The sequence below is a fragment of the Gymnoscopelus braueri genome, assembly GCF_963280865.1.
Source record: "Gymnoscopelus braueri genome assembly, chromosome: 6".
NCBI lineage: Eukaryota > Metazoa > Chordata > Actinopteri > Myctophiformes > Myctophidae > Gymnoscopelus > Gymnoscopelus braueri.
Genome location: NC_137607.1, coordinates 11,420,780 through 11,444,124, shown reverse-complemented (window position 1 = coordinate 11,444,124; position 23,345 = coordinate 11,420,780). Strand labels below are relative to the sequence as shown.

Sequence of the window (23,345 nt, the reverse complement as noted above, 5' to 3'; positions counted from 1 at the left end):
TCCCTGCTTCATCTCTCTCTCAGCTAGGGGGTCCTTGGCCTGAAAACGTTGAAGACCCCTGGGATAGAGTATCTGGTTACATAGAAATATAATCTGGATATCCTGACATAATATGTCCTACCGTGATCATGAAGTCTCATTTTACAAATGTCCCAAACTGTGTTATGGCTGTTTATCGCTGTTCTCCTTTTGGTGAGAGAAAGTGATAGCTGACTGCCAGTGGTGTAAAGTAACAAAGTACATTTACTCAAGTACTGTACTTAAGTACACTTTTGAGGAATTTCTACTTTACTAGTATGTAGTGGGAGTATTTCCCATTTTCAGTACTTTTACTTCTACTCCACTACATCTCAGAGAATATTAGTTTGCAGATTTAGATTATTATTACACAACATGCATTAACCACTTCAGCCCTATACATACAATAGCCGATCTACAAGCTCACAATGTGTCACATTGTGAGCTTGTAGATCTGATGTTTATACATTTGGAACTTGTGAAATGGGACATTCTGCACAATGAGTACTTTTACCTTTGGTACTTTCAGTATATTTTGATGTCAATACTTTTGAACTTTTACTCAAGTAAATTTTACCAGACTTTTTACTTGTAACTGAGTATTTCTACACTGCAGTATTGAATATTGATACTTTTACTTAAGTAAAAAATGTGAGTACTTTTTCACCACTGTTGACTGCATAAACAAACCATATCTCACCACATCACTGGCAGTTTAGAAATGCAAACTCTTATGTACCTGACATTGGATTAAGGGCTAATTTATTCCTTGTCGCTTGACTGTGTCGCTCCCATGACAATAATTATGTTCATATTTATTCAGCTTTCAGCATGATCACAACAGCAACACAGGTTTAAAAATACAGGTGCCATTAAAAGCACTGAATTATTTAGCTGATTACAATATCAAACCTCAATCTCAAATAAACACATTTGCAATTGCGTCAGCTAAAAATCTCTCAGACACAAAAACGTGTCAGTTATGTGTTTAATTGTCAGTCTGTGGGATCGGTCGGGGATGGCTGATTTAAGCAGTCACACCCTGGCCTCAGTCAAAATAACTGGACCCAGAAGAACTAGTTGTGACTACACACACACACACACACACAGAACACACCTGTTGTGCATCGATGCACAACAGACAGGACACATCTTTCCCACAAACATTAAGAGAGAGACAGCCTCTGTCATAGCAGGGTATCTGCTATTGCTGTTTATTGACTTTTGTCTACCACATACACACACACCAAGGAATGGCACGCAGTTTGTGGCTACTTGGGAATATAAAGAGAGCTTTTGTCCTAAAAAAAACCCTGGCTGTCATCTGTCCTGTCCTAGTTATTTATTCATGTATTTACTGTACTTAAAAGTAAATAGTTTGAGTGTCTGTACTTTACTTGAGCATTTAATATCTATCACCACTTGTGGTTTTCTGACAGGTGCTTTTTCAGGCCAGTTCTGAAAGAAGCCAGTGACTGACTGTGCGTCGGTGTTGTGTTAAATGCTGCTGTTTGTGTCACTGTCATTTTGTTTGTGTTCTTTATAAAGTGCCGTGTGTGAAGTGTTGAGATAAGAAGAAGAAGAACAGGGGGTCATATCATGGCCAGTTGAACAGAGCATGGTTTGTTAATCCTGTCCGGTTTCTCCAGGTCTTATCTCCACCCGTGTCGTCATGCATTCCACATTCCATCGCAGCGAGGGTTCCAGTGAGGGTTGACCGCGGTGTTGTCGTCTCTCAAGGTATGGTTGATACCACACCTTCCTGACCACGTACCGGTGGTGGAAAGTTACTATATTATGCACATTTACCCTAGTACTGCGCTTAAAGGGATATTTCACTTTCAAACATGTTTGGGGTCTACTAATATGTGAGGAGGACCCCAGACAGTTTTTAAGTTGCTTGATTCAGTATTTATTTGACACAGTATTCTGTCACATACCAGCAGCAGATCTCAGCTGTACCACGTGATTCTACGGATCAATAGCAACGAAGGAGTTTAACCACTTTGCAGCCTGCTGGCATAATAGGGGAACGTCTTCAAAGATTTTCAAAGGATACGTTTTTTCTTTTACAATTAAGTCAAAGAATTTCAAATGACCAGATGTGCAATTTTTCTAATTAGCAGATCTACAAGCTCACAACGTGTCAAAATGCAACACATTTGCTTATTTTCAAATGGGGCATAAGTGCTTGAGTTCCGTTCCTTTGTAGAATAGCATAACATGTAGAGTACCTCAGGAAAACTTAAAGCTGTGAGTGTGTGTGTGTGTGTGTTTAACCATTCTAGAGTATGTCAAAGAGGGGGTGCCGTGATTTTTTTCCCCAGATAACTATATGATAAAAACAAATCTCAAGTCTTTTTCATTCAGTGTGAAAAAAGCGAACCCATTTAACAATCTTATTGTAGTTAGACGTCTGGTAGAATTTTCCACAGACACGATTTATAAATGTTATGGTTTTCCTAAACTGAGCTGCTTCACTACACTCTAATAACCACTTGTCAACTTAAATAATTACTTCTTAATAACACTGCGTGTTGGGATACTGCACTACACAGTGTTAGGAATGTGTACTGGTACCAGTTCTGCTATAAGATAGTGTTTCCAGTAAGAAAATTAAAGCTACAAATTGAAGGTCAAATGCTAATTTTCACTCCCTAATGCGTCACTATAGGACTACAAAAACTAAAAGGCACGTATTGGAGCTTCAAATAATACTTGCATCGAGGGATTGGTTAGCTTCCTCGGTAGCTTGCCTGGTAGCAGCGCTCATCTAATAGCCACAATCTCATGTAATGTAATCCCACCATGAGATCGAGTTTTTTTTCCTCTCTCGACTTATTTTTCTCTCTCTCCGCACAGTTTTTGTGAGGTTAGGGTTAGATTTAAGTATATTTTTGTGAGGTTAGGGTTAGGCTCAGGCATAGTTTTGTCGATATGCGACGTCACCATGGCGTCCCGTCATGTAAAAACTTGACCTTTCAGGGCTACTAGCCTCGATCTCCAGGCTTTTGTTTTCCTTCACGTTTCGCTCAAAAAGAAAGCCTGGACCAAGCTGTTGAAATTTCTGGCATAGGAAGTGGGAGTCAACCTTTCATTTCCCCAACCAACCAGAGTGCAGTGGGCGTCGCTCCAAATGTTGTGACGTCAGGACTCTCACTGCTGCACATTGGGGGAGGAGGAGGGGCGCGGGGCGGGGGCGGGCGCGGGCGCACAGATCGGTGAACCAATTGTTTTCACCGTTTGTTTTCTCACCGGAGATTTTGAATACGCCCCTCTAGACCAAATATCAGACACGCTGGGACAGGCTACAGGGCTACTGACAGAGCGGCAAAATGTGACGCCTTGGGAGTGAGAACGGGTTGGTGGCATTCCACAATTTGGTGGCGGAATGAATTCATCCCCATGTTTGTGTCGAATCTGGGGTACATTCCATGGAAACTCTTGTTCCGTAGCCGGGGGTTCCGTGATCCCAGTCCATGGAAGCGCATGGAATTATGGGAAGCACAGAAAGTGAGCAAGTGGTTGTTAATACTTGTTGGTGGTTGGTGTGTGTTCTTGTTGCCCCTCCCCCCCAGTGCCTTTGGGCGGGTGTCGACGTGAAGGACTCCACCTGACCTCCTCCGACCCTGACTTTGCGGTGAGGGACGATGGCACCATCGTGACGGACAGGGCCACCACGGTGACCTCACAGAGGACGTTCCGGGTGTGGGTGAGCGAAGGGGGGGAGAATGGGGGACGGCCCAGGGGAATGGACGTCCACCTCCGTCCCTCTGTCCCAACACAGGTGAGGAATGTCACATTTGTACTGTGTATTCTGTGTTTCTGTGTATTCTGTGTTATTATTATTTTTTATCTACCTGCCTAAGGACAGCAGATGGAAATGAGCTGAATGAAATCTTGTACAAAGCATTTTCTTCTCCTTTGAATCTAATGCATTTGTAACGTATTTCTTCTCCTGATGAAATAAACATGATACCATCCGCATCCCTGGGGAAATGAGGTAAATAAGAATAATAATAAAACTTTCAATTTATATAACGCTTTTCTTGGAACTCAAAGTCGCTTTACAAAACAGAGCAAACAAACCAAAAATAAAAACGTTAGCCTAGTTGAAAGGCTAAAAACTAAACAAAGAAAACTTTAAAATTAAAAGGCAAAAGGGGGGATAAGAATTAGGCAGGGCATGTGAGTCTGAAAAGATGGGTTTTGAGGGAGGTTTTGAACAGGGCAAGGGGTGGGGGGGCTTTGATGTGAGCTGGGAGTGAGCTCCAAAGGGAGGGAGGGGGCGGCAACTGAGAAAGCCCTGTTGTCACCCCATGTTCTTTTCTTTGTCTTGGGGACATCCAGCAGTGGTGAAAGTAACTAAGTACATGTACTCAAGTACTGTACTTAAGTACAATTTTGAGGTATCTTCTACTTTACTGGAGTATTTCCGATTTTCAGTACTTTTACTTCTACTCCACTATATTTCAGAGGCAAATATTGTACTTTTACTCCACTACAATTATTTTTAGGTACTAGTTACTTTGTAGATTTGGGTTATTATTACAAAACATGCATTACCCAATTCAGCCCTATATACATTTCGCCCATTTGAAAATAGCCGATCTACAAGCTCACAATGCGTCGCGATGCGACGCATTGTGAGCTTGTAGATCTGCTATTTTCAAAAGATTTTAATACATTTTAAAACTTTTAAGTTTAGCACTAAATACTTTTGTAAGTACATTTTTAATAACAGACTTTTACTTGTAACAGAGTATTTCTACATTGCAGTATTGATACTTTTACTTAAGTAAAACATGTGACTACTTCTTTTTCACCACTGACGTCCAGGAGGTTGGCATCACCAGACCTGAGGGAACGGTAGGGGGCGTGGCAGTGGAGGGGGTCAGAGAAAGTACCCAAAAATTCAGTGTAAACGATAGTTCATGTAGTCACGGAAGGCAGAATGTTTATATACTTCATTCACACTCCCCGGACCCCCCCATTCGCTAACAAGCTTATTCAGTTGTACTCCTTTAAGTCATACGTCTCAAAACACTTGTCATTCTCATTCGCTATAAGCTAACTCACTCACGCCCTCTTATACCCACAGTGCAACTCTGGCGTTCCATTTAAGCAGCCCCAGTTCTCTGTTCATTCTACGTGCTTAGCTGTCAGTGCCGGTTGTTCAGCTGTCAGTGTCAAAACTCCTCCACCTCCCCGGCCTCCTCCCTGGCATCTGATGTTAACAGGATAGTTGTAGATGGCGTTGTATTATGGTGATGGTTGTACATTAAGGGTTAATGTTGTGTCATGTTATAACTGTTGTGTAATAACTGTTGAGTTATAACTGTTGTGTGATGTTATAATTGTATTATGCTCTGCTCAGGGGGTTGTGATTGAATGATCTGTGACATGTTTGCACAGGAATCTGTAATATCACATGAGCAGAGTCACACCGCCAAACTTGGATGCAATATCATTGCATATATGGTAACGGTTATATGATAATAAATGGTTAATGGTTCATTACGGTCTGGTTATTTCTGAGCTGAAGTGTCTAAATGAAGTACCCATAAGCGTACCCAAAAGTACCCAAAAGTACCCTGAGCGTACCCAAAAGTACCTAAAAGCGTACCCAAAAGTACCCAAAAGTACCCAAATGTATCCAAAAGCGTACCCAAAAGTACCAAAAAGTACACAAAAAGCGTACCCAAAAGTACCCGAAAGTACCCAAAAAAGTACCCAAAAGTACCCAAAAGCGTACCCAAAAGTACCCAAAAGCGTAGAAAAGAAGAGCAGTAACGGTTGTTTTGCTTTCCCTCAGCAGATGGGTGGTAAGCGGCCCACTCAGAATGCTCCGTGGGACCAGGCCCCTCAGCAGAAGGGTGGTAGGCGGTCCACTCAGAAAGCTCCGTGGGACCAGGCCCCTCAGCAGAAGGGTGGTAAGCGGTCCACTCAGAAAGCTCCGTGGGACCAGGCCCGCAAGCGTTCCAAGAGGAGATGGAGCCCTCTGCCCTTCAACATCATAGAACACGACACTCCTCCCTTCCCCAAGGATGTGGAACTGGTCAGAATACACCTCTCTCATCTTCACCCATTTTTAAAGGAATACTTCACTAAAAAAAACACTTTTTTCCTATCAATTACTCACACCGGCATGAGGGAATTTGTGGAGATTTTTCTTTGGTCGCATTCCTGAGCCAATAATCCAATATAGGTGGTGGTATGGGTGGTATAGGAGACCAATGCTAAACTATATAAAAGAATAATATAAACTCCAAAACAACTCTCCCAGTGTTAATCACTGAGAGGCCTAACTGATGATCCAGGTTCAAAGAGAATGTTTTAAATATAGTATTGCTCTTGTTAAGATTGGTCTCCTGTTAACTTCAATTAGTCAAATATTGGATTGGAGGAAAGAAAATGTATTCAAGGCTTCATGGGTTGGGGTAATTGATAGAAAATACATTTTTGGGTGAACTATTCCTTTAACTTCTTCATAATAATTGATCCTCACTAATGCGTATTACAGTATAATATATCGCCTTTCTCTTTTTTTTAAAAAGATTCATTTTGGGCTTTTTATGCCTTTATTGATAGGACAGTAGGCTGACATGAAATGGAGAGAGAGAGAGAGATGGGGAGTGACACGCAGGCAGCAAAGGCCGTCGGGATCGGGACTCGAACCCACAATGAGCTATAGGTGCCCGTACCGCTAGGCCAGCGGTCCGGGCCCACTTCTTTCTACTCTGCCTGTGTCTCAGAGGGCTGTGGAACACTTCAGAAACCTGTGGACTGTCCGCTAGTAACATCATAAAATTCAATACCCATAACATTTAATTTCAGCAGCAGCATTATTTATCCATCAATGAAAGCAAAGTTTTGGGCATGGAATTTCCTCCCCGTCTTGTCATTTTAATTCCAGCCAGTTAGTCTTTGGCATTTGTTTTTAAAAGCCACTCATGTGATTAAATACTTGACATGAACGGTACAGACAGCAGCCAAATGCTGGCTAATATCTGGCTGCGGGGGAACATTTTATTGTAGTTCACATGATGCAGTGGCAGGTAGCCAGCCTAGCCAGCCTGTTTCTGTTCACTCTATTCTAAACACATTAGATGGTAAACCCTCAGTGGTGAGGGTTTGAATCCACCGCGGTCCGGCTGGCTTTGTTGAGCGTCTATCTACACGAACACAATTGGCCAGTGGAAGCCGGGCGTTGAGGGCGTTGTTTGTCACTACAATTACTCCTACGGACTGGGGCGGCTGATTTTCATGGACTAATCTTCCTGGTGACCCCCCGGAACCCTTTCAGGGAGCCCTGGGGGGGCGCCGTACTCCACTTTGAGAACCTCGCTACTAGACAGACAGACAGACAGACAGACAGACTTATAACCATTTAAAGGGATAGTTCACCCCCAAAATGACTTTTTTCCTATTGATTAGTCACCCCATGTAGACTTGAATTCATGGATATTGTTTGGTTTTTGTCACATTCCTAAGCCAATAATTTGATGACCAGCGGACCGGTAGGAGACACAAAGAGTCTCCTTTGTGTCTACTACCGGAACCGCTGCCTACCAGTCCGCCGGTCATCAAATTATTGGCTTAGGAATGCGACAAAAACTTTTGGATGAACTATACATTTAAACCTCATACAGAATACTTTGTTATACATCAAATAGCTAAAAGACGCGTCAGAACACAGCACGTTGTGAACTTGTATATCAGCTATTTTTGCCGAATGTTAAAACCCCCCTGAAGGAACCACGAGGGTCCCTGGACCACACTTTGAGACCCACTGGTGTAACAAGAGTGTTTCCAGTGAGCCAACATGCACACTATCAGCACCCTGACTCAAACAGAGTTAATTGGTATAAGTTGTATAAGACATGTGAAGGAAGTAAAGGAAGAGGCCCAGTTTCTTTCCAACATGGCTGCTGTGCATTAGAGGCTATTATTGCCTTCAAAACTAACGTTTAGAAAACCCTCTGTTCCTCCTCTGTTGTGTTGTTGTGTGTGTGTGTCAAGGTGGGCTCCGACTCGGCCGTCAACTTCTCGGTGTACTACACCATCCGGGGTCCCGGGGTGACCCTGCCCCCCAAAGACCTGTTCTCTGTGGACCGCGACACGGGCATGCTGCGTGTCCACTACGCCGTGGACCGGGAGCAGTACCAAGAGTTTGTGGTAAGGTGGGACTCGAACCTGAAAACATGTTTTCTGTTTTAACGCCATTCAATCCGGGAAAGCATCTGCGTCATTTTAAGATTTATTTGGCTATTCAAAAACACAATACAAGCAGGTATGAGCTTGTAGAACTGCTATTTTTTTTTAAATCGTGGAAAATGTGTCTTTGAATAATTTTAATAAATAAATTGAAAAATTTTTTTAAGCGAACATTTGTTAACTGTCAAATGTCTCAACATGTAACAATCAACAATCAAGCAACTTAAAAACTGTCTGGGGTGAAACACAATAGCCTGAGTAGACGTTATCATGACCCCAAACATGTTTGAAAGTCAAATATTCCTTTAACAAATATTTCAACAAAACAATGACTTTACACCACCTTTAAAGGGATAGTTCACCCAAAATGTTTTTTTTTTAAAATTGATAAGTCACCCCATGAAGACTTGAATTCATGGATATTTTTAGTTTTTTTGTCGCATTCCTAAGCCAATAATTTGATGACCAGCTAGGTGGTTCCGGTAGGAGACTCAAATGAGACTCTTTGTGTCTCCTACCGGAACTACTGCCGGTCATCACATTATTGGCTTAGGAATGTAACAAAAATGAATGTAACAAAAACAAAACAATATCCATGAATTCAAGTCTCCATGGGGTGACCAATCAATAGGAAAAAAAGTAATTTTGGGGGTGAACTATCCCTTTAAGTGGTGTAATGACATCATCTAAACCATACGTTGAATAAACGGTGGTGTTTGTGTGTCCAGTTTGATGCTCAGGTGTTCGACAGCCGGTCCAACACAGAGACGGACCAGCCCCTGCCCATCACGGTGCTGGTGATGGACATCAACGACAACGCTCCCACCTTCACCGGACCTTTAGAGTTCCATGTAACAGAGCAGAGCAACGCTGGTGAGCTGCATGCTGACATAACCTTGAACCTTCTGTACAATATATCAGCTTTATTGTCACATCACAGGTTTACACAAGTAAAAATTCAATCACATCTTTATAATGAGGGCATTAATATCGGGGATGGTTGGCAGACACCGACAGAGACAAAAAAAAAACAAAAAAAACATTTCTGTTATAGTGTCTGAGGCTATAATTATAAGAACCTTCGGGCGGCTATGTTCTGCGCGAGACACCATTGTATGTCATAACGTAAATCAGGCATTACACAGAATCTGTACACAGAATTCTGTCAAAGTTAGACTCCAGCCTGAGTCTTTGTGTGGTAGTGTGTGTGTGTGTGTGTGTGTGTGTGTGTGTGTGTGTGTGTGTCTGTCTGTCTGTCTGTCTGTCTGTCTGTCTGTCTGTCTGTCTGTCTGTCTGTCTGTCTGTCTGTCTGTCTGTCTGTCTGTCTGTCTGTCTGTCTGCATGGGTGAATGGGTGCATGGGTGCTAAATCAAGGGTAAAAAACATGGGTAAGGTATTTTCTCGCTTGAAAAAATTGAAGGCACCTGGAATGAAGTACGTATGACAGGGCATGTGTGTGTGTGTGTGTGTGTGTGTGTGTGTGTGTGTGTGTGTGCGTGTGCGTGTGCGTGTGCGTGTGCATGTGCATGTGCATGTGCATGTGCATGTGCATGTGCATGTGCATGTGCATGTGCATGTGCATGTGCGTGCGTGCGTGTGTGTGTGTAGTGGTTAAGGTGTGACGTTATCTTGACAGGGACAGCACATGATGAATCACATCCCAGTGAAAAAGCAGAGAAAACACAAAAGAAAGCCTGTTTGTCCAGTTCTGTCTGTCTGCCCGCTATGTGTCTGTCTGCCCGCTATGTGTCTGTCCTGGAATGCCTGTCTGTATGTCTGGCTATGAGTGTGTGCTTTCAAACGTAGGGTCCGGGGAGTGGTCCCTGGACCCTACTTTCAGAAATACTGGTAAAGTGTATTAGATTGCCTATTGTTTATTAGTGTGGTCGGCTGCCTTTTGGCAAACACAGTATCGTAATTAGTGTGGTTGCCCCCGGCAACGTGTATTGCACTTTTCAACGAGGCAATTCATAGTGCTTTACACAAAACATCAAGCAAAGGAAACACAATTATTAAATGACATTAGGATACAATAAAACAGAATAAGTAAAAAATAACAAATACAGTGCAGATTAGAGAAAGGAAAGTAACTCAATGAAAGGTCGTTAGTTGTGTTTTAAAAGAAATAAGAGTGGCAGCAGACCTGCAGTTTTCTGGGAGTTTCTCTTCAACAGTTTTTTATTTATTTTGTCATAAACATACAAGGCCCACTTGAAAAATCACAAAAGTGTCTGCGGCCCACCCATATGACCACTTAACACGGCAGCCGAATGGTTGCTGAATGGTTGCCGTTAAGTGGTCATATGGGTGGGCCGCAAACACTTTCGTGATTTTTCAAGTGGACCCCCGATTAGGGCTTCGAATCTTCTGCTATCTCACGATTCGATTCCAATTCTTGGGGTCACGATTCCTTTTTTGTCCCGATTTTTTCAAAACAAACAATTCTCGATTCAAAAACACTTTTTTTTCCAATTCAAAAACGCTTTTTTTTTCAATTCAAAATCGATTTTTATTTTCGATTCAAAACGATTCTCGATTAAAATTGAATTTTTTCTGATTACATTTTTTTCCCCGATTCAGCCCAGAACTTACCACTTCTAAAAAAAAACAATTTTTTGAAAATGAGAATCAATTCTGAATCGTCCAACATGAGAATCGCGATTCGTATTCAAATCGATTTTTTCCTGCAGCCCTACCCCCGATTCAGAAAAGGTTGAGAACCCACTGACAGTTCATATTAGTTCAGTATTTTCAGATTGTCTGACGTTTGGTTATTGTGTGGATGTGGCACAGGTACGTATGTGGGGGTGATCCTCGCTGCTGACATAGACCTGGAGAAGCACCTGCACTCCAAGATCAGGTTCACCCTGCTGACTGGCACCCAGCTGTTCAACATCCATCCGCAGCTGGGACACATCTCCACCAGAACAGCCACCCTGGACAGAGAGGTGCAGCTTTCTCATTTATACTGTATATCGGGGGCTAGGGATTTTTTAAATCTTCTTGGGTTTAAAATCCTCTTAACAGACCTTGTATTGAACTGTACTTCCCTGTGCTTTTTCCCCGAGCGGTTCACACTTCATTGATCATGAAATAAAATCACATGTCACATACAGTCATACATCTGTAACAAACATCTGACCCGCCATAATCAACAGGATAACGAAAAAAAGCTTACAGCTTGTCTCCAATGCGGCCCTTTAGACTAACCACATGAAGTAAGAGCTCCACATGAAGCCACGTCGACGTTCAGATCCACATCATTAGATTTGTTTTGTATTACTTTGGACATAGCTCCTGGTTTAATTATGAACAAGGTTATTACAATTCATAACGCTTTAAACTGTTCAATCCGGGAACGCATCTGTGTCATTTTAGATCTGTGTCATTATTTTATACTTTGGGCTATTCAAAAATAGCAGATCTACAAGCTCATAGCGCGGCACCGAGTGCCGCACTATGAGCTTGTAGATCTGCTATTTGTTTTTATCGTTAAAATGTGTGCAAATCTTTGAGTTACAAATGTTCGCTTTAAAAATACATATTCAAAGATTTGCAAAAATGTTCACGATTACAAATAACAGCAGTTCTACAAGCTCATAGTGAGGCACTCAGTGCCACGCTATGAGCTTGTAGATCTGCTATTTTTGAATAGCCAAAGACATCTAAAACGACAGAGATGCGTTCCCGGTGTTAAAGGATTAATGATCTTCATTCATCATGGCACGATGACTTCAGGTTGTTTGTCGGACGTTTCTAGGCCCAGGCGTCCATCCCTGTGACGGTGGAGATCCGGGACATGGACGGAGCCACGACGGGTCTGTTCAGCACGGCCACGGCTACGGTCAACCTGGTGGACATCAATGACAACCCCCCCACCTTCAGGGAGACCGCCGTGAGTCCCCCTCCCACACAGCACAACACCTCTTTGACGTTTCATATGGACATACAGAAAAAGGATTAGAAACTTTAGTTTATTTGTTATGTAGATCTGCTATTTTTGAATAGCCAAAGTATAAAAGGTAAAAGTGGTTGAACTGATTTTGGTGGTATATTAACACATTTAGCTGGGGACCCCCCGCCCGGAACCCCCTCAAGGACCCCTGGGGGTCCCCGGACGCAATACGGCGCAGATGTTTGTGTCCCACATTGGGTAGTTCACCCAAACAATGACTTTTTTCCTATCAATTACACACCCCATGAAGCATTGAATTCATGGACATCTTTTAGTTTTTGTCGCATTCCTAAGGCAATAATTTGATGACCGGTGGAAAGATGCTAATGCCTGCGGTAGGAGACTCAAAGAGTCTCTTTTGAGTCTCCTACTGGAGACTCTGCCGGTAATCAAATTATTGGCTTAGGAATGCGACAAAAAACATTTTTTGGGTTAACTACTCCTTTAATGGTGCAGTCCGCAATACATTGTGGTCCTGTAGGTCTGCTATTTCCGGCACACGACACCGTTGTACAACTTCTTCTCTCTCTATGCAGACAAAGAAAATCCTCTGTGTAACTGAGGACAGTTTGTCTCTTGTCGACATTCCATCTGTCAAGGTGACAAGGCCAGAATAGAAGTCGTTGTCTGTCAGAGAACTTCTCTACCGAAACCGTCTTATCTCATCTCCATCAGCACAGGATATTGTATAGTTCAGATATGTCATAATATGTCATGTTGTGTGACACCTCTACTGAGACATTCTATAGGCCTTTAAATACCTGATGAATCCTCCCTCAGGGAGAGAGAGCTACACACTTGACCTGCTAACCACTTAAAATGATTATTCTTAGCCAAAGGGGTCCCCAGCAAAAGTAAGGGAGACTGGGGTTGAAAGTAACACTTTTTAAATTTTCCTTCATTATTCACAGAATACTTGAAATATACTAGTCATCTTTTGTTTTAAGAAACATGTATGTGCCCTAATTACTAATACCATTTATAATCTTTTGCTAGTAAGGACAAGACTAAAATATTACTTTTAATGCTATAAGTCAGAGTGTTACAACTGCCCCCGTGACGGGGGCAATTGTAACAGTGGTTGGGGGCAATTGTAACACTGTAAAAATAAGTCATATGAACACTCAACTAAAAGCACATCACTAAGTAATATTCTTTATAATTTAACATTTTTACTTAAGGATGTTTTATATATAATTACAATTATTTTGTATTTTTCTTTGAATTATTTAGTTTTTAAATTTAGTTTTTTCAAATGTATGTCTATTCTTTATTTGAAAGTATTTTTTACTTTGAAATTTAGTGCAATTTAGTGAAATATGTTCATTTACTATCATAAAAGTATGTAATCCCAGACCAAAAATGTGCTTGCATTGAAACACATTGTTTCAATTGACCCCGGTTACTGTGTTACAATTGCCCCCAATCGGCCAGCCATGATAAAATCCCATATTCTAGCTAGGAACACCTATACTAGCATAGGCTGCTGACGTTCATTTGTGACCAATAACATAGAGATACAATTCATCTAAGTTTAAATTAGCTGTCATCTAAACTTTAGACAGCAGAAGGAAAATAATGTACATTCAAAAATGTACGTTTACACCTCAAAATCTGTTTTTGTTGAAAACTTCTGCTGAGATGAAATGATCATTCTATACTTCCATAGGCAGAGAGAGGACCCTACTGAGCATGTGCATAAGAAGTCTCACCCCTCTAGCTTGTTTCTGATTAGAATTATTGAGTGTGTTACGTTTTCCCCCTGTTACTTTTGACCCCACTCTCCCCTAGTTAAAGGAGAGTGCCGGTCATTTTAGGTTGTGTGTTTGATGTGTCGCTAATCACTCACCAACATACAAAGGAACGTTGATTTTTTCCAGATCTGCCCCTGTTGTCCATTCTGCAGACCCTTTACAGCGGCATAATGGGAGACGTGTGTATGAGTGAAAATCGTCTATTATAACCGATACAAAGTTTGTTTTTTCTCTATTACTGCTCATCGTGGAGTGTCATGATACTCAAACATGCGCTGAATGTCGCGCACGAGCTACCGTTCGTGCAGAACGAGATGACGCTGGTTGCTTGTTTCTCTCACAGACGCCAGGTTCTGTGAGAGAAAAAAGCAACCAGCGTCATCTCGTTCGACGATTTTCACTCTTACACACGTCTCCCATTATGCCGCTGTAAGGGGTCTGCAGAATGGACAACAGGGGCAGATCTGGAAATATTCAACGTTCCTTTGTATGTTGGTGAGTGATTAGCGACACATCAAACACACAACCTAAAATGACCGGCACTCTCCTTTAATACTGCATCACAATCATTTTAACCACTTCATCCATTTATACGTTGGCTATTCAAGTTCACAGAGCTTGTACATCAAGCTTGTTCATCTGCTATTTACATTTTTATAATAATAATAAAAAGTTTGACAGCCACTGATCTAAATGACATTCTAACATTGTGGTCATGTCTGTGAGGTATAGCTAGTTCAGTCGCTATAGCATCAATGGAGGCATAAGGTGGCAGGAAGGGGTACAGGGGAGAGTGAGGTGCTTAGGGGGGCGAGGAGGTGGAGTCTGTAGAGGTGAGACTTCAGATTACGGTGGAGAATAGACAGATTTCTTGTTTAAAAACATTGAGACTGCATGCGCAGGTGCCGGTTTCATGTAATCAATTCCCAACAGATCCCTAAACCTGTTGTTTTGGGGAGCGTTGGTTTCTTTTCATTCAACCTCCTCTTGTGTGTTGGCTGGTGAGACGCTCCTAAAGAGACATATATACTTCACCCCGCAACGGTATTGCGCGCCAAGAACAGCTGACATACAAGCTCACATCGTGTCACGGATGTGACCGTTGTGAGCTTGGAGGTCTGCTGTTCTCTGCCGTTCTCTGTGCAGAACAGCTTCGCACGGCGGAGCATAAATTAGGTTTGAGGGGATACAGCTGTGTGATCAAGCAGGCTCTGGTGCCGTGATCATAGAGCGCTCCCTCTGCGACTGGAGGTGGGGTTTGGGGGACAACTGCTTTCGCTATAATTGTTTACACACAAGTTGACACAATGTAAACCAAGGTATATATTTCAAGAGCGAGACATCACAGTAATCCTAAACCTTCTTCGTCCACACACTGGGAGGAAAACAGCATCTGAAAGTTTTTACACGTGAATTTTGTGACCACTTTTACATTGCATCTAATGAGCAGTCATACTGGTTCTTATCAGTGTGACGTTGTCTGGAGATGTGTCTATAGGCCGTGCATCTGCAGTTCTTTGAGTGTCAGTTGCGTTGCTCATAGCGTTTTTGAGGGGTCGTGGGGTTTATTCTATAGTTCCCAGGCTGTCACTGCCGAGACACAGCCCTGGGGGGGTGAGAATAAGGCCACGCGCCACACCCTTATTTTTACTATCACTAGCTGAAGGTCTGCAGTGTAAACATCAGAGATTAGGGGAAGATTAAACCATCTAATAGCCTTGTTAAAATGTTGTAACTACACAGCGGTTTCTGACTATAGGTGCTTGTTTTGTTTTTATGGCTGGATTCCAGACCCATCCCTGTACAAATTCCTCCTATTGTTCCAACAATGTGTTCAGAAACACTTAATACCACCCCCCTCACCACCCCACACACACACACACACACACACTCCTCAGTCACTCCCATAACCGTTAGAGCATGGAGACACATTTTTGACCCTTTTTACATGAACCCCTTGAACCCTAGAATTATATATATATATATATATATATTTTTTTTTTGCAGTTGACAATAGCAGATCTGCAAGCTTATAATGCATCACAACGCAATGCATTGTGAGCTTGTAGATTAGCCATTTTTTGTTGTTTGACCTACAACAAAGCGGTTAAAAGTTACACCGTCAAGGAACAAGTATTATTGTTCTTGACACCAGTGAAGCCTCCATTATCCTCAAAAATGACCTTGACAATGTTGATAATCAGGAGCTAAACCACATCAGACAGAATCACAGCTGGGGAGCTGGAGGAGGAAGTGCACTCTGAATGAAGGGAAATCACACTTCCTGTCAGAGCAGGAAGTATGTTGGACAGGAAGTTTACATCAAAACCATAGTGGGGTCCAGGGACCCCCAGGGGGGTCCTTGAGGGGGTTCCAGGGGGTCCCTGTTACTATAGCATCAAAATCTGTTCAACCACTTGAACCCTAGTTTATACTTCAGCTATTCGAAAATAGCTCACAGCGGCTGAGCGCTGTGAGCTTGTAGGTCTGCTATTTTTTAAGTCATTTAGAAGAAGAAAAAAAACATCATAGATCTTTTCTTATGGGTGTCCCTGGCACAATATCTTTTATGGGGTCTGCGGCTTAAGACGTAATCATTTGGGGGTCCCTGACATGAAAATGCTTGAAAATGCTTGGTTTAAATTGTACACACAACACTGTTGTTGTTTTTTTTTCAGTACAAGGCCACGGTAGAAGAGAACAAAACGTTTATACTTTACATATAACACTATTTGTTGTTGTTTCCAGTACAAGGCCACAATAGAGGAGAACAAAGCCGGGGTTCTGGTGCTCAGGATCCCCGTGGACGACAAGGACCAGGAGAACACCAAGAACTGGAACGCCAAGTTCACCATCACCGAGGGCAACGCCGACGGAGCCTTCAGGATCGAGACCGACCCCAAAACCAACGAGGGGCTGCTGTATGTGGTCAAGGTGAGACACGCAGACCAGTGGTGTAAAGTACCTTATACATCTACTCAAGTACTGTACTTAAGTACAATTTTTAGGTTTATTTTTTTTACTTTACTGGAGTATTTCCAATTTTCAATACTTTCACTTCTACTCCACTACATCTCAGAGGCAAATATTGTACTTTTTCTCCACTACAATTGTTTGAAAACTTAAGTTACTAGTTATCTTTGCGGCTATAAATTATTATATTATAAAACACACGTTAACCACTTTAGCCCTATTTTATACCTAGGCTATTTAAAAATAGCAGATCTACAAGCTATGCGACGCGCTGTGAGCTTGTAGATCTGCTATTTTCAAACATGTTACTACTTTTACTTTTGGTACTTTAAATACATTTTGATACCGATACTTTCGTACTTTTACTCAAGTCAATTTTTAATGCCGGACTTTTACTTGTAACAGAGTACTTCTACATTGCAGTATTGATACTTTTACTTAAGTAAAACATTGGAGTACTTTTTCCACCACTGCCAAGAACCCCAAATGAGTTAGTTAGGCATTTATACCCATTTATACACATACAGTATAAATCAGCTGCTTCAGTGTTTGAGTGTACAGACCAAGACACATCTTTAGAAATCATATTTCAATTGCTTTTCAAACGTCCTGTGGTTCAAATCTGTGGTGGTTTATGGGGTTCAGACTTGATAACAAAACAATCTCATTTACAATCTGCCAGTGGTGGAAAGTAACTAAGTACTCAAGTACAGTACTTAAGTGTCATTTTTAGGTATGTTTACTTTACTGGAATATTTCTCAATTTTCAATACTTTTACTGCATTACATCTCAGAGGCAACATTTTACTTTTACACCACTACAATTCTTTAAACATTGCAATATTTGAAAATAGACGATCTACAAGCTAATTATCAACATATTTTTTACATATTTGAAAACGTGTGAAATGGGACATTCTGCATCCTTCTTTTCTTTTCTTTTTTTCAAAATTTAGAGAAGCCAATTATTTTGACCACTTCTTTCTCCCCAATTTAGTAGTTGCCAATTAATTCCTCCGCACACATATTTCTGTGTTGTCACTGCTGTTGTATCTGCCAGTGAGGAGCCCCCACCGGGAGGACTACTCCTCCCGCCCAACATTCCCTGCAATTGTGTTCGCATGGACGCCCGACAAAGCCGGGACATTCTGCATAATGAGTACTTTTAGTTTTGGGTACTTTCAAATATATTTTCATGCCAATACTTTTGTGCTTTTACTCAATTACATTTTGAATACTGGACTTTCATTTGTGTAGAACAGATTATTTCTACATTACTTAAAGTAAACAATCTTCCATCACTGCAAAAAAATTCTGTCTGAACATATCATAACAGATAAGGCTATGAGAATCTACCACAAGAACACTGGCTACACATAAAGAGGAAGAGCGACATGATATTTGTTTTGCTGGTTATAGATAATATGACTGTCATTAAACCATTAAGACCGGGAACACATCTGTGTCAAATTAACTCCGATCTGTGCTTCTGGGGGTCCCTGGAACAACATATTTTGAGATGGGGGTCTGCGACTACATATAATTTTGGGAGTCCTTGACATGAAAAGGTTTGAGCACCACTGATACATTGACATGAAACATTATGTTTTTCAGAAACCTGTTCGGATGTAGAAGACATTTGTAGATGCGTTCCCGGATTGAAAGGGTTAATCAAACTTACACATTGATGATACAGTGGGATGTATTGCAGACACACCCAAACCGTGATCCGTCTTTAGGAATCATCTTTTGATAGCTTTTCAAACCACCTGTGGTTCAAATCGTGGCAGATACCATTTTCCATGTGGTTTATGGTGTTGTTCAGACTTGATAAGAACAATCTCATTACAATCTACCACAAGAACACTGGCTTTGATATCAGTATTTCATTATAGGCAAGCATGTGGGTCTTTCTAATCTGTGTGGTTCTATACATAAAGAGGAAGAGCGACATGACATTTGTTTTGCTTGTTAGATACGACTATCAATAATCAATTTTACACATTGTCAGTGGGATATATTGCAGACACACCCAAACCGTGACGGATTAGGCTCCACGCGTAACAGTTTTGGACATACAGGTTTCCACCCGACAGAGATTATGATGTAGTCTCTGACAGAGCAGGGTGGAATCTCTCTGCCTGATCCACAGACTTCACTGTGTGTGTGTGTGTGTGTGTGTGTGTGTGTGTGTGTGTGTGTGTGTGTGTGTGTGTGTGTGTGTGTGTGTGTGTGTGTGTGTGTGTGTGTGTGTGTGTGTGTGTGTGTGTGCGAGCCTGCGCGTGTGTGCGCGCGCGCGTGTGTGTGTATGTGCGTGCGTGCATGCGTGCACGTGTGTGTGTGTGTTTGCACGGCTAAGCGAGAAAAGCTGGTCAACTCTCTCGAGGATTAGTTAATAACGTCTCACAAAACCAACAAAGTGTAATCTCGCACCATGCTCACATCTCAGCTTATCGGCACGAACGGATGGATCGCTCGTGTGACTGACTGGGGTGTGTGTGTGTGTGTGTGTGTGTTTGTGTGTGTGTGTGTGTGTGCGTGTGTGTGTGTGTGTGTGTGTGTGTGTGTGTGTGTGTGTGTGTGTGTGTGTGTGTGTGTGTGTGTGTGTGTGTGTGTGTGTGTGTGTGTGTGTGTGTGTGTGTGTGTGTATGCGGGTGTGGGTTTGTGTGAGCGTGCCTATGCTAATATGCCACCAGGGTGATAAGACGTGAGTGCTGTTATTATTAGCCACTCTGACAGCATTGTGTTATGTGGGTGTTAATATATGACAGCGGATGAAACTAGAGCCAGAACTCTATAATCATAACAACACATTAGTTCTCACCCTCAGGGAACCTTCCACTAACATCCTTCCATTACATTTTAGTGTTTACCTGATGCTTGTTTTTACCCAGAGAGACTCATGATGAGTGAAAGAGATGGTTTTAAGGGTTTTATTATTCTGCTGGAGGACATTTTGACAGAACAGTGGGGACAGTTACTGTAATCACTACAGTTTTCATTTAACCCATTCACTCCGGGAACACATCTGTGTCATTTTAGATGTCTTTGGCTATTAAAAAAATAGCAGATATACCAGCTCATGTATAGCCGCGCTATGAGCTTGTAGATCTGCAATTTTTGAAAAATATTGAACATATGTGCAAATCTTTGAATATATACTTTTAAAGCGAAGATTTGTAACTAAAATCTTCTCGGGGTGTCTGGAAAAAAATATTTTACAAATGTTCGCTTTAAACAATATATATTGTTCTCATATAGCACTCATAGAACTCGGTGCCGCGCTATGAGCTTGTAAATCTGCTATTTTTGAATAGCCCAAAGAAGATTTTTTTTTTACACAGGATTGTTCCCGGATTGAATGGGCTAAGTGTTGTGTTTACCTGGACAGGAGGTCACTAAACAACACTTTCTCTTCGATCGTGACATTTTTGTCGGAAATAACAACATTCAGCCCTCAGAGAGCCAGTGGGAGGAGGATGGAATAACTCAAGGCAGGCCAAAACTATTCTGCTGTACCAGAGTACAAACTACGAAACATAACAGAACTGTGAAAACCACAGCAATTAATGCCAATAATGTATAATTGTGATGTCCATAATTCTGCGTTCACACTGGCAGCGATAAACGATATTGTCGCTTTCGGGTGGAAATCTCATATGCCCAAAAACTCCTGAAAAGTAACAGTTTCCATGAGGTTTCCACTCGACAGAGACCATATAAAGTAGGAATTGTGTGAAGAGAGAGAAGGCGAGTGGAAATGGTCAAACAACACTTGGTGGTTTTGTAGCTTTGTAGCTGCAGTTGAAGTCAGCTCAACTTTGGATCGTAGCTATCGCTTTGTACTGTATCTTCATCGCTGGCCTCCATTGAATATGAATGGTAGCCTGTAGCTTTGTAGCTACAGGCTACAACGACACTGTCGCGCGATGAAGAATAAATCAGGCTTATGATGGCGGGTGAACAAAGAAAACAGGATGAAGCACGTATGAAACAATGCAGCACTGTTAGAACCTGCTGGGCAGCGGCAAGAGGAAAACATTGTTTTTGTCATCTTTCTCCTCGCGGAGCAAAATATGAAAGTTATATGCAGGGACGTGCTGGGTCCCTAATTCAGCCTGTGAATCTCAGATAGAGGCCCGTAAGGTGCACGGCCAAAGGCTGCACGCCGATTTTTTTTTTGCCTCCTTTCGAGCAGCGAGGTCCCAAATACTAACCGATGAGCGGTATATTTTTATTTATAATAAAAATATATTTATATCAATTATATAAGAATGTATTTATAATAACAATATATACATTGTTATTATTTATTATAAAAATATTCAATGAAAAATATACAATAATGATACAATACTGGAGGTAATGGAAAGAAGAGTTAGGTTTTGGGTCTTGTCATGTAGACAGGTACAATAGCTTATAATTTAGTAGCAGCTTCAACCTCCTTCCTTCACATGGTAAACTCTCCTCTCTACTAAGTGTGCTGCCCCGTTTTCACCCTCTCTCACGTGTTTGTAATGTATTCCTCGTCGTGTCGTGTGCTGAACATAGAAGATCTACAAGCACGTAACACGTCGAGTCAGCAGCGCATTATGGGCTTGTAGATCAGCTGTAATATGATTGGGTGCCGGGGTGGAACTCCTGGGCCACGCCAGCCTGCGATTCGGCCACTAGGCGGGTATTCAGACGATAGACAAGTCAGTGGGCCAACGTGATGTCTGTCTGCTCTGTGGGCTGGTGCTACTCAAGGATTGGCCATTTCAGATTACATGAGTTATATTTACTTTGTGGGCCGCCCAGACTCAAAATGTGGAACAAAAAAGAAAGAAAACAACTTACAATAAGCAAGGTAATCACATACAGAGAATGCAGAGAGACAGTGTAGTGCCTCAAGAAACTAGGATCACAGATAAACCAATAACCTAGCATCTGCCTAAATAATGTATCAAAATAACCATCTGTACATTAAAATGATATGATAGGTATAGGTATACCAGGTCAACAATGAGCCTAGCGTCTGTTTAAATAACATGCTATCTAAATTACCTTCTTAACATTGTGGTCAAGAAAACAAACAAACATCAAACGTCAAAGTCAAAAACAAACATAAGAACGAGTGACCAACATAATAATGTCTGCATGGTCGTCATATCTTGAGGCAGGGGATTCTTAACTCTTTGAGTGCCAAGGACGTGTTTTGACGTACTGTACACTGTGTTTTCAGAGTTTATGCTAGATGCCGCTCTTCGCTAACCTATGAGTCACCATTTGACTCCCAGTGAGGCAGTGAAGCAGGAAATCATGTGCCATTTTTTTTTTTGCTTTTTGGTGAAAACAACCTAAATTTAACTGCCAATATGGAACAGATTATCACGATGGCACGTGTTTTTCCTCCCGATTCTACGAGACTCGGCAATGTCTTTTAAAGCGATCGGTGGATGGATCGTTGTGAAGAATAATATTCTACGTTTTTTTCCCCAAGGTTAATGAAAACGCTCGGAATCGCTGGCAATGTCGGCTATAGACAACGTGTCTCCTACTGGAGCCCAATGCTCGTCATCAAATTATTGGCTTAGGAATGCGACAAAATCTAAAAAATATCCATGAATTCAAGTTTCCATGGGGTTACTAATCGATAGAAAAAGTATTTTTGGGGGTGAACTATCCCTTTACGGTGCCTTGCTTTTTTGTCGCAATGTTTTGACATTTGTTTTTCTCTTTTTGTAATTAGTGGCGGTAGACATTTGGTGTCTGTAGCTGCCTTTTTGTCTGCGATTGTTGAAACATTTGCATAGCCCCTTTCCCACTGGACAAAAAACCCACTGACATCCACTAAAACATCTGGCTTCTGTCTGTAGTGGGAAAGGGTACAACTGGCATTCATTCCCGGGACAAATAACTCTGCAGTAGGCACGGATTTATGGGCTCCAGCTCCGAGCGGTAGCAATGGAACCATGACACCCAGCCCACACATAATAGCAGATGTACAAGCTCACAACGTGTCATGATGCAATGTGTTGTGAGCGTGTGCATTTGCTATTTAAATAAGTATAAATCTGGCTTTACTTGTGCGCGTTTTCACAGCTCTGTTCTGTTTGTACTTTGTACTCTGGCAGTGCAGCGCAGTGTGGAATACTTTTGTTCTGCCTTCAGTTATTCCATCCTTCCTCTGGCTCCCTGAGGGCTGAATGTTGTTGCAATGTCACCACTGAAGAGAAAGTGTTGTTTAGTGACCTCCTGTCCAGGTAAACACAGCACTTATATAAAAACTGTAGTGATTACAGTGACTGTCCCCCGTGTGCTGTCCCCACTGTTCTGTGCTGTAGCTCCCTGTCAAAATGTCCTCTCCAGCAAAATAATAAAACCCCTACCAGCCTTTCACTCATCACAGGTCTCTCTGGGTAAAAACAAGCATCAGGTAAAGTCTA

General features: G+C 41.8%; 1 protein-coding gene across 5 annotated transcripts in view; it reads left to right on the top strand.

Annotated features, from left to right (window-relative positions):
• The window catches only part of LOC308086526 (desmocollin 2-like protein), a 47,932-nt gene that overhangs the window by 4,292 nt on the left and 20,295 nt on the right, over window positions 1-23,345 (top strand). For 3 of the 5 annotated variants that reach the window (XR_013933252.1, XM_080430091.1, XM_080430089.1), the window contains exons 2-9: window positions 1,668-1,758; window positions 3,597-3,805; window positions 5,834-6,076; window positions 8,041-8,196; window positions 8,964-9,108; window positions 11,029-11,183; window positions 11,996-12,130; window positions 16,693-16,878. Coding sequence is in view for 4 of the 5 variants with exons in the window: in XM_080430091.1 (XP_080286217.1) it covers window positions 1,668-1,758; window positions 3,597-3,805; window positions 5,834-6,076; window positions 8,041-8,196; window positions 8,964-9,108; window positions 11,029-11,183; window positions 11,996-12,130; window positions 16,693-16,878 (1,320 nt within the window). In the remaining variant the exon portion in view is untranslated. Of the gene's footprint in view, window positions 1-1,667; window positions 1,759-3,596; window positions 3,806-3,845; window positions 4,022-5,833; window positions 6,077-8,040; window positions 8,197-8,963; window positions 9,109-11,028; window positions 11,184-11,995; window positions 12,131-16,692; window positions 16,879-23,345 lie in introns of those variants that run through there. The other 2 variants (XM_080430090.1, XM_080430092.1) reach the window with 2 other exon arrangements.